The sequence below is a fragment of the Achroia grisella genome, unplaced genomic scaffold (genome assembly GCF_030625045.1).
Source record: "Achroia grisella isolate CSIRO2021 unplaced genomic scaffold, CSIRO_AGI_Agris_v1 utg1086, whole genome shotgun sequence".
NCBI lineage: Eukaryota > Metazoa > Arthropoda > Insecta > Lepidoptera > Pyralidae > Achroia > Achroia grisella.
Genome location: NW_026712572.1, coordinates 2726406 through 2738029, shown reverse-complemented (window position 1 = coordinate 2738029; position 11624 = coordinate 2726406). Strand labels below are relative to the sequence as shown.

General features: G+C 34.2%; 2 protein-coding genes across 2 annotated transcripts; one reads left to right on the top strand and one right to left on the bottom strand.

The window, feature by feature from the left end:
* Positions 1-3149: 3149 nt before the first annotated feature.
* LOC131843325 (hippocampus abundant transcript 1 protein) lies at positions 3150-5073 on the bottom strand. The gene has a single exon (XM_059191954.1). It carries the CDS (start codon positions 4954-4956, stop codon positions 3520-3522), a length of 1437 nt encoding a protein of 478 aa, XP_059047937.1. The 5' UTR covers positions 4957-5073; the 3' UTR covers positions 3150-3519.
* A 466-nt stretch (positions 5074-5539) lies between these two features.
* LOC131843584 (AP-2 complex subunit sigma) lies at positions 5540-8254 on the top strand. Its single transcript, XM_059192262.1, has 4 exons — positions 5540-5624; positions 5704-5853; positions 5939-6112; positions 7471-8254. Exons 1-4 carry the CDS (start codon positions 5622-5624, stop codon positions 7570-7572), a joined length of 429 nt encoding a protein of 142 aa, XP_059048245.1. The 5' UTR covers positions 5540-5621; the 3' UTR covers positions 7573-8254.
* The last annotated feature ends 3370 nt before the right edge of the window (positions 8255-11624 follow it).

The window sequence follows — 11624 nt, the reverse complement described above, 5'->3', positions numbered from 1 at the left end:
GAACCACTGGAATAACTATAGATGCCAGGACTTTGCGTCCGTGACATATTAACTGTGACACGCCACTGTTGTCTATGAAAAGTTTCATAGACAAAGTTTTTGGGCGATGACATTGCGAATACAGCCGATTGTTCTATCAAGGTCGGTACGGCACTACAGCATTGCAGAATTTGAAGTGCAAACTCGGAAACTACTACATTATTTTCTTAATCATAAAAAAAATTGAGAAACCGAGATTATTTTTTTACAATTATTATGATTATTCCATTTTAGATCGAATATTAAAGGACATATGGTTTCTCCAGGGTATGTACGGCGAATGCAATACTGTAATTCATAGAGGCTGCTATAGACACAGAACAAATGCGTAACACCGTATCTGAACGTGATCTATAGGCCCCCTAAATCTGTCCGTTTTAATTAAAGAGCCTCTAATAGTTGAAAGATGAACTGTATATTTTTGTGATATCTAATGTATAAAAAATTATGATTGAATATCATAGATATTGTTTTTCTTAACTTTTGACATTATTTGACAACTTCCTACCCAAACATGTCTTTGGCGAATGCACTATGTTCGAAGCCGTATAAAAAAAAAAAGCTTGTAGTGTGTTTACGCGAAATCGCAATTCGATTCATAACGTCTCTTAAATAGAACAGGGAAAATATATCTTCCTATGACATAAATAGTACAGAGAATATTGGTCGAGTCGCCATTTTGTTTTAGTGGCGATTTTTTTAAGCGCAGAGTATCTGCATGAATTCATTAGAAACATTAAACAAATCTTAAGGATTATTCATCTGTGAGACGATACTATCTTATCAAAGTAATCTTTTCTTTTTTTCTCTATTCTTTACATGTAATAAAATTATAAAATCTGTAATAAAACTGTCCGTTTGTATGTTTAGGTTTCAAGTAAAACGACTGAAGAAATTAGGATGAAACTTTCACAGAATTTGTTATTAAATTTGTATCAAAATATAGGCTAAAGAAAGCTTCGAAATTATTTATCTCTCGGTAGTCTAGTACAAACACAAATTCTGCCTAGCTTAGGACTAGATGGCGCTGTGTAAATTATCTAGGGTATTATTATATATACATTGCAAATTAAAGAGAAGTTATGAAATCAAACTATAAAAAGTATAAACTTTCTGTTTTTAATATACATTATCTATATCATTAACCGGGTCTTAACACGAATAATTTTAGTAGATAAATATATCTAGTGATGGTAGAAGAACAAACTGCTGGCATCTATCTACATTGTTCCAGTCTGATCGTGACCACGGCTAGAATAGAATAGAATAGAAAATCCTTTATTCAAATAAACTTAATTTAAGCACTTTTGAACAGTCATAATTTTTTTTATCTGCCATCTACTAATCTACTCATTCAGAAAGCTGTATCATCACAAGAAGAACGAGCAAGAAACTTGTGTGTTGCTCTTCTAAATAATCCTTATAAATTTACATTTACAAGTCGAAACGTGTGAATACAAACCACCAACTAGCACTAATTTATTAGGCTAGTGCAACCTCGTCGAAACGTAGAGATAGCTAACCTTTATTTACCACTAGCTGTGCCCGCGACTTCGCGCAGCGCACGCTACGGAAGCCCTCAGATATGAATAATTTTCCCCGTTTTTGCAACAATTTTCACTGATACGTCGCTGCTATTGGTCGTAGCGTAATGTTATATAGCTTAAAGCCTTCCTCGACAATTGGACTATGCAACACAAAAAGAATTACTAATATAAATTTGTTTTTTAGTATAAATAAAATTACATCAATATAAATTTGTTTTTTCATCATCATCGCAGCCCAGAAGACGTCCACTGCTAGACATAGATCTTGTTGTTGTTGTTTTTTTATTAATGAATAATTTGTTTATTTTGTAATGCAATATTAGTGACAACCCTCCTATATCTAGAATGTGTCACATTCATATTGATTCAACACTTATCCTTATCAGTATGCCTACCTTAGGTGCATATATAGGTATTGCGGATTCCATTTGTAACTAACTCGACAGCTTGCCTAATAACATTTTGTAAGCACATTTTTTGCCATAAATGTTTATTAATATCTATACGTATAAATAAAATGACCGTTTTATTGTGTAGTGTCTGTTTGTAATATTGAAATAACCGTTTTTTTACTACAGGCATATGAATATAAATACGAGACATACACCGAAATAACATTTTTTAGAATTTTTGTCTGTCTGTCTGTTTGTTCCGGGTCCTCTCTGAAATGGCTGGACCGATTTTGACGGGAGTTTTATTGGCAGGTTGCTGATGTAATAAGGAGTAACTTAGGCTACTTTTATTTTAGAAAAATAAAGTTAAATTCCTTTATTTATATACTTAAAAGTGTTTTTGTACTTTGAAACAATGCCTATAAGTGAGCTTATAGGCATAGACAACTCGTAAATAGTTTATAAATAATTTGCAAACAATATCTGATAACATCTGATATTAACCTTTGATTATTTATTAATGTAATTTATTATTGAAAAGCATAAATGCAATATATTTACTGATAATATTTACATATTTATCAGATAAATGAATTATTAATTTTTATAACATAAGATTCAGAATGGTAAAACAGAGGTTCTCAAACTATTTTGTGTCGTAGATCCCTTGCCATATGTTTCGGTTTGGATAGACCCCCCATTCGTACCTGGTATTGAGTTTTTGTAAATTTCTAACTACAGTAAAGTTTAGTGTTAAAAATATAAAGTAAAAACAATAAGATGACCGCTTTAGTAGACCCTTTGCAGTTTGACCCCCTGGGGGTCGATATAGACTTCTTTGGATTCCCAAAGGAGTCTATATATATTTTTTTGTCTATAACACAGGGGACAAACGAGCATGCGGCTCACCTGATGGTAAGTGATTACCGCCGCCCATGAGCACCCGCAACACCAGGGGAATTGCAAGTACTTTGTGGGCCTTTTAAAATGGAATAAGCTCTTTTCTTGAAGGTTTCAATATCGTATCGGTTCAGAAATACCATTGCTGGAAGGTGATTCCACAATGTGGTTGTGCGAGGCAAAAAGTTTCTAGTAAACCGCACTGTGGAGGACCGCCATTCAGATGATCAGGATGGTATTTATAGTAATATATCGACCCATAATTGCTCTAAAAGGTTTAATATGCGAACATTGAAGATAAAAACAGAATAATTTTTGTGTGATGTTCAGCTCGAGCATGAAACAAAGAGGAATTGTACAATAACCATGATTTTTATTTTAACAAAATATGTACATATCCTCCTAGGTGATTCCAAAGTATTATAAAAATAGATATAAAGCTTAGAAACACGGATACCGATGAAGCATAACGCTATGTGAAACACAGGAATGTAGTCGGTGTCTTAGCAAAAATGGTAGGAAACACTTCACTCACTCGAGTTACAGCTTTGGTACCTTTGTAAATGCGATCACCGCGGCGCTGCAGCGCACCACAGCACTGAGAGTCACACGCTGGCCGCGCGGCCGGCCTTCGCCGCTAGCTAGAGGGCGGCAGACTCGGGCGCCATGAGCGGGGACAGCGGGCCCGCCACGCGCCGCCCGTGCTCCACCTCGAACCGCAGGTCCACCGGCGACGGCCGCCGGTTCCCGCCCACGGTGCCGTCCTCGGGCAGGAACGCAGCCACCAGCAGCGCGCAGATCACCAACAGAGCGCCCAAAACGAACGGAGGCCCCGGCATCATCCTTTCATTCTCCTGGCCCGGTCGCTGATGCTCCTCATTCAAATCTACTTGGAATAAGTAAAAAATGACCCCGAACATGGCAGGCCCTAGGCCGTTACACAGTCCTCTGACGCCCGTCACCATACCCTGTACCACTCCCTGGCGGTCTGCTCGACTGTTCACTGACACATATGCACTAATAGCTGGGTATGTAACGGAGCCGAGCGCAGCCAGCACTCCCGCAGCCCACATCATCCAGGTACGGCTTCCGAAACCATACCACATGAGTTGCAACATCTCAAACAGCAGTCCGACCATTATGGTATGTTTGGCCCCGAGTGACCGCATCAAGAATCCGAGAACAACTTGAACACCAATACTGAGCACTCCTACGATAGCTATAAATATTGCCACTTGCACTTCATCAAAGCCCATAACTAGTTTTAGATACACAAATATGCATGAATACTGTCCTGCTTCGGGCAAGTAAGATAGGAACACAGCCACACACAACATTAGTACAGTACGCTCTGCACCCACTTTCCTTAAGGCAGCAAACGGGTCGGCTTGCTCCCAACTGATAGCTGGCCCCCAGCCACTAGGTCTCACTTTCTCTGGTAGACTTTCTGGGACGGCAACCATTATGAAAAACACGTCTAGCACGGCCACGGCTGTAGCTGCGGCGACTACGAACGCTTCGCCGTACAGCTCCATTAACGAGGCTCCGAGCGCCGGCGATATGACCATGCTGGCTGCAAAAGTGGCCGATACGAGGCCGTACGCCCGAGACCTCTCCGCCTCCGTCGTCACATCGGCCACATACGCGAACACGATCGAAAATGTCACCGCGAAAACGCCACTTATGCTGATCATAGCGAAAAACCACCAAGTGTTAATTGTCATTAGGGGAATAGGCACACACGTGAAGAACACAGTCACCAACAGGAAGAACTTGCGGCCCCACACGTCGGAGAGCGCCCCGATCAGTGGCGCGGACAGAAACGACAGGATGCCCTTGATTCCCATGATTAATCCGTTCATGAGGAAAGTGTGGTCCGGAAAGGTCGCGTTCAGCACTGATATAATGGGCATCGTGAGCAGGCCCCACGCGAAGAATTCCAAGAAAATCACGACTAGCGCGTGGAAGACCGAAGGCTCGCCGATTCCCGACATTGTCATAATCCCGTCTTTCATAACAGATTTCCTGTTTCGTATCACCATTTCTACTTCAGTTTTTGTGGTCTTCGTGGGCGTCATTTACGATTGAATTTGTAATCCCCTACTAAACTACTTATAATAAGACATTATGGAAACTTATGTGTTACATGGAGGACTCTTTAGTTGACGAAAACGAGCAAGTAGATATCAGTAGCAACGTCAAAATTCCACTGAAAATTGAAAAACAACTCAATATTTCTGTTGCCATTTCAAATTGCGAAATATAGTTTTTTATAAAATATAATAGATTTCTCACAAGAGAAATAAACAAATGATAATTAATACAAAGTGAAATTTGTATCAAAATATAAAAGCATTCTTTTATTACACAAAAATGTTAAATACTTGTTCAAATTATTAGATAAACATAAAAAATCTAGAGATATTTCTACTAAGATTTTTTATTATTTAACTATGGCAATAGGGATTGCAAGGAATTTCATAGACACAAACTTTATACTTCTGCCCAGTCAAGGCAAAGGAAACATAATGGTATTAAATTTTTCAAATTGTATATGAATACTTGTAGTCTATGGGACAGTACCTATATGAATCAAGAGTCAGTTTGATGTCAATCAATTATATATGTCATTATCAGTTGTCAATGACAAAAAATTGTCATATTTGCCAAATAATACTCGAAATCGTAATTGGGAGGCGTCTACTTCTTTTAATTTAAATTTAAATCGAGATTATTCAGTAAAATGGTATAAAAATGCTATAGTTTTCCTTAACTGGAATATTTATATTAGTAGGCGGTTTGATTACATGCTTTATTGTTTTTAGATCCGGTTCATTTTGATCCAGAATCGTGCGGGTAAAACTCGACTGGCGAAATGGTATATGAATTTTGATGATGACGAGAAACAAAAGCTGATTGAGGAGGTTCACGCAGTGGTCACAGTTCGGGACGCAAAACACACTAATTTTGTAGAAGTAAGTAGTTTAACACTTAAAAACTCGGTGTTAATACCAGCTATCTAATGCTTAGTATTTTACACCTTATTCCATTTACTTTCAGTTCCGAAACTTCAAGATCGTGTACAGGAGATACGCTGGACTGTATTTCTGCATATGCGTGGACGTCAACGACAATAACTTGTGTTACTTGGAGGCAATTCACAACTTTGTTGAAGTTTTAAATGAATATTTTCATAATGTTTGTGAGCTGGATCTAGTTTTCAATTTCTATAAGGTGAGTAGTTATTACACAGGTGGATGGACTGTGTACGAGTTTGTATACATTTCTTCCATCAATTAGTTTGATTTATGAGCTGTTTTGTATGAGCTTTAGAGACTTCAAATTAGAGCTTAAGAGAGTCCATATCCTGTAATTTTACTGCCATATCTCACTGTTACAGCAGCAAAATTACAGGGTATGGATGCATGGCATCATATAATATAATGCTAATGATATCTTTATCAATAAATAAAGTTTAAAATAGGTAGTGTATTAAAACCTTTTATTAGCTTTCATTAGCCTGTATGTTGAGTCAAATTTAAAAATATATTTTATGAAAATATCATCCTACTTTCTCTAGCCTTTTTAACTTAAAACTTAACACACAAATAGTTTATGAATTATAATTTTTTTTTATGTGCATGTGATATTACAAGCCTATCTATACCAATAAACTCTGTTATTTAAATCTAATAATATTGTGCAGTCTTAACTTCTGAACTAATTTATTTATTTATAACCTTTACACTGATAGTGAAGGTAATATTGTTTTTGTTTATTGTTATTTCACTGCCTAGGTTCATCAGCTTGTCTTAAGACATAGACCTCCTCCAAAAGACTCCATGTTACTCTGTGCAACAATTTCCTTCTCCATGTTGGTCCCATCACTGCCTTTATATCGTCCTCCCATCTCTTTTTCTTCCTTGGTCTCTTGGATACCAGTCTTTTGAACAGTCTCATTCTATCTTCTACATTTCTGAATATATACATTGAATATTATATATATATATATATATATATATTTGAAATTGTGTGTGTCTGTTGAATTATGTAATAAAATAATCCTTACTAATATTCTAAATGCGAAAGTAACTCTGTCTGTCTGTCTCGCTTTAACACCAAAACTACTGAACCGATTTAAATGAAATTTAGTACACAGATAGTCTAGGACATAGGCTACTTTTTAATGTGAATAAAGGTTTGTAAGGGGTTAAAAGGGGAGATGAAGGGTTCTATAGAAGTATCGTCATTTTTAAAACTAGAATCCTGAAACATATTTTTTAGGCTGTTCATTAAGTAAATATGACTATGTTTGTAAAATTGTTACCCTTAAGGGTATAAAAACTAGGGGATGAAAGTTTGTATTTCAAGTCGTCATTTTTTAACTATAATGAGGAATCTTTTTTCTATGCCTTTTTTGGGTTAGATTATTAAATGTTTTTTCTATATTTGGTCATGGTCACTATATTTACACTCATGGGCACATAGTAATTTATATTTTTTTAACTTAACAAAATTGGTACCAAATTTTATAGTGTTAACATAAAAAACGTTATTATCCCTTATATATATATATCTGTATTATATTTCAGGTGTACACAGTAGTGGACGAGATGTTCTTGGCAGGTGAGATTAGAGAAACATCACAAACCAAAGTATTGAAGCAACTGCTCATGCTCAATTCCTTAGAGTAAATAAAATATTATAAAATTGTGGATTGTCTATGGGTGAAGTTTATGCATGAAATGAATAATTTAATATTGTTATTCTGATAAAAGACAGCATTTACAGAATGTTATGCTTTCCAAATTTATTGCTATAATAGGTATATATATAATAGGTTGCACAATGAGTCAGCAGTATGTCTATCAGAAGCATATACAAAAATGTGTAATTTTATTTTTGAAATGACAAATATTTGGCTACATTGGTATTCCAGTTACATAAAAAAAAAGTATAGAGCTCATATACACTCGTGTAGTAGATGATTTAATATGTTTATTAATTGTCGTGTAAATTTGTAAGCTATGTTGAAATCACTTAGGTTTACTATTATATTTTCACAATGTTTATGTAGAGAATGTTCTAGAAAGATGTGTATTTAGACTCAATATATGGTCTGAAAATTAAGAATATGTAGTAATAATCCTCTAGTTACTGAGTAATATAAAGATTATATAAAAATAATTTCCTATATTATTATGCATAGTTTTTTTTAATGTATTTAAAGTTGTATAAACTTAAAAATTAGTAAGGAATATGATACATTCATTAGGGGTGTTTATTTTTATTGTAATTATCTAAAGCTTACGTTAATGTATAAGACAGACGAGACATTATAAAAAGAAAAACTTATTTCTATGTATCAATTTATCAACTTAAAATTTTTTTAGGGAATTTAACTTTAATTTGAGTTTCTTGATCACTTGGATTCTCATTTTATTCACTGTTTTGATGATGATTGCCTATTGAACTGTTTATATGCAACCCTTAAGTTAGGGGCAATATCGCAACAGTAGTGGTGGGGGTAAAGTCGGTCGCTATTTCGCTACACACCACCCGATTACGCGTCATAAACGGTTGCCTCTAATGTTACGTTTACATTCAGTCGCTTCCCCTGCCACTCGCGCTGCCGGAAATACTGCCGGGTGACAACTGAGCGAGAGGGCTGAATGTAAAAACACGCTGCCAGTCCTTTGACTCGCGCACGAAAAACCGACAATCGAGGGAGCGCCAGGCAGCGCGAGTGGCAGCGCCAATGACAATGGAAGTGTTTCCACTCTTGTTTACCCTCTCGCGCTGTTCACTTCCCTGCCCAATCGGACTGAGTGTATTTTATTTGTATACACACTGTCTATTAAATAATCTAAGCCACTACTCCGATTTAGTTCCATACCAGTACAGGGAATGAAAATCAAACCCCAAGTCTTGAGTATCTTAACATAGTATAAAACAGAGTCGCCGAAGCTCTCTGTATGCTTATATCTTTTAAATTACGCAATAGATTTTAATACAGTTTTCAGCAATAGATAGAGTGATTCAAGAGGAAGGTTTATATGTATAATAGATGCGCGTTATAGTAAACAAGCCGAGGAATTTAAAGATTTGTAATGCATCCGTGTGAAGCCGGGTCGCCAGTTGGTTATAATTTTGTAGCGTAAGTACAGAGTATGTATGTAGTATGAATATAACATAAGTTACGTAATAAAATACTTTGTAACTTGTAAAACATGATTTATTTATCAAATATAAAATGTAAATCTAGTATAAATCTCTTATACTAAGGTTTCAATATATTACTCTAATTATTATAAACGTATTTTTATTTGTTCACTTCATAATATCATTCTATATGTAAATAATATATTAATAATCGAAGCTCAGAGGAGTTGGATAACAAATAATTATAATATGGGGAAATTACAAAAATTCTTTTATAAAAATTTCTTTCTTTTAAATTTCTTAAAGAATTTCAAAAATATAAATAATTACTTAAATTTTTTTATTTATGTTTACAATTTAGGAAACTCCAAGACAACAGTCGTAAATTACAAAAATAAAGGCGTGATGAGAATGTACATGCAATGATTGTCCTACATTTTTTTCTCTTTTTATTTTGTTTCCTCTGTTTATTTTATTTAATTTTTATGTAGTCAACAATTGTGTTTTTATGAAATCAAACTAAATTTTTTTAATTATACTGATATGTTAAACTCACTGATCTGTAATAGTTAATAATTATTTGGCAATTCTTTTGTGGACTCCCGCGATACAGGTTCGCCTAGTGCGGGGTCCAATATATAATCTATTTTGTAATATTTGTAAGTTTTTATTTATATGCTTCTCAATACATTTATGAAAATATCATCTATGCCAGAAGGAATATAGACAGTTTCAAAAGAGTTAGTGATTGCAGTAATAAAAGCTTACGTAACAAACTGATTTTACCTAAATCTCGTTTGGCTAAAGTTAGTAATTCGTTTTATGGCAATTGCGTATAAAAAAATAATCTGTTATAAATCTGCCAGAAAAAAAGATTTAAATGTCAAATAAAACAGTTCCTTTGCAAAAAAGCTTACTATAAAATTGAAGAATTCGTTAACGATAATAATGTTTTTATAGAAAAACTTTAAATCTATAGCACTGACAATATTATCTGATTACATTAATAATGAGTGCGTAGCGATATGTTGATTATCGCATGCCTCTTACTTGTTATACTGTAATTATTTATATAAAAAAAAAAACATCTATTAAAAAGAGCAACACACAAGTTTCTTGCTCATTCTTCTTGTGATGAATCTGCATTCCGAATGAGTGGTAGAATCAAAATATGACTATTCAAAAGTGCTTGTAATGAGTTTATTTGAATAAAGATTATTTCTATTTCTATTTCTATAAATAAATAAAATAAACATTATCAGAGATTAAGTAGAAAGATTGACGAATTGTAATAATACACCCCTTTAATAGCAGATAATTGTACTCGACTCTCCCGGTTAGCGGTGGAGAACAGGGGGAACAGCACATTGTTGACAATTTTTAGATAAATGTTAATATGACAAAAGCTATGATACAAATTATACATTGGGTTACTTGCAAAGTTAGTATGTCTATTTAGCTATTAAAATATGACTGAAAAATTATTAAAATGTATGTAATTTTTTCATATGGGAAATTTAACTAAACAAGTCGATTGTAACATCTTACCCTCCAATTGGGGCTAGTTGTTACATCATCGGTCCACGATGTTACGGTAGATAAATAAACACAATCATTATTTATACATATTTTTTTGGTTATTATTTTAAAACATTATAAACAATAGACATCATTTTAAACAGTCTTGTAACATTTAAAACCAGAAAAGTCCTGCCCAGCCATATTATTTTTATACTAACTGGGGGGAATATTTTTAAAATCGAGTTTTATAGAAATAGAAATAGAAATAATCTTTATTCAAATAAACTCATTACAAGCACTTTTGAATAGTCATATTTTGATTCTACCACTAATTCGGAATCCAGATTCATCACAAGAAGAATGAGCAGGAAATTTGTGTGTTGCTCTTTTTAATAGATGTTTTTTTATATAAATAATTACAGTATAACATGCACTCATTATTAGTGTAATTAGATAATATTGTCAGTGCTATGGATTTGAAGTTTTTCTATAAAAACATTATTATCGTTAACGAATTCTTCAATTTTATAGTAATGTGTTAAGCGTAGTAACAACTTATACTTACATGTAACAACTTACCCCAAACAATTGTAACTATTTGCCCCATGATACGTTTTTTAATATAACTTGAAGTCATCATTAATGTATATCAATATCAGAATAAAATAATATTGCAAATTCAAGGTAGATATGTAATGAACGTTCAAGGATAAAAATTTTGAGGAAATAAAAGATATAGACATCAGGAATCAAAAATTTCGTAAAAGATTTTTTTACTTACTTGGTTGAAATCGAGACACATGCACACAACCTAGCTCCTTGGCGCTTGGCGGGTCATTGATAGTTTTTATCTAGTGCACGACGTTATAAGAACACAAAAATATGTCAAATTATATCCATCAAAGAGTTTAAAATCCCGGTAAAAACGCGTGTAACTTCCTACCCCTGTAACAACGTGCCCCCCGCTCCCCTACAGGTTGTATTGGGACAGGACTATAACAACAGACAAAACTATACATCACAATAGACCAGATATAACGCTACATGATAAGAAAAGTAAAAT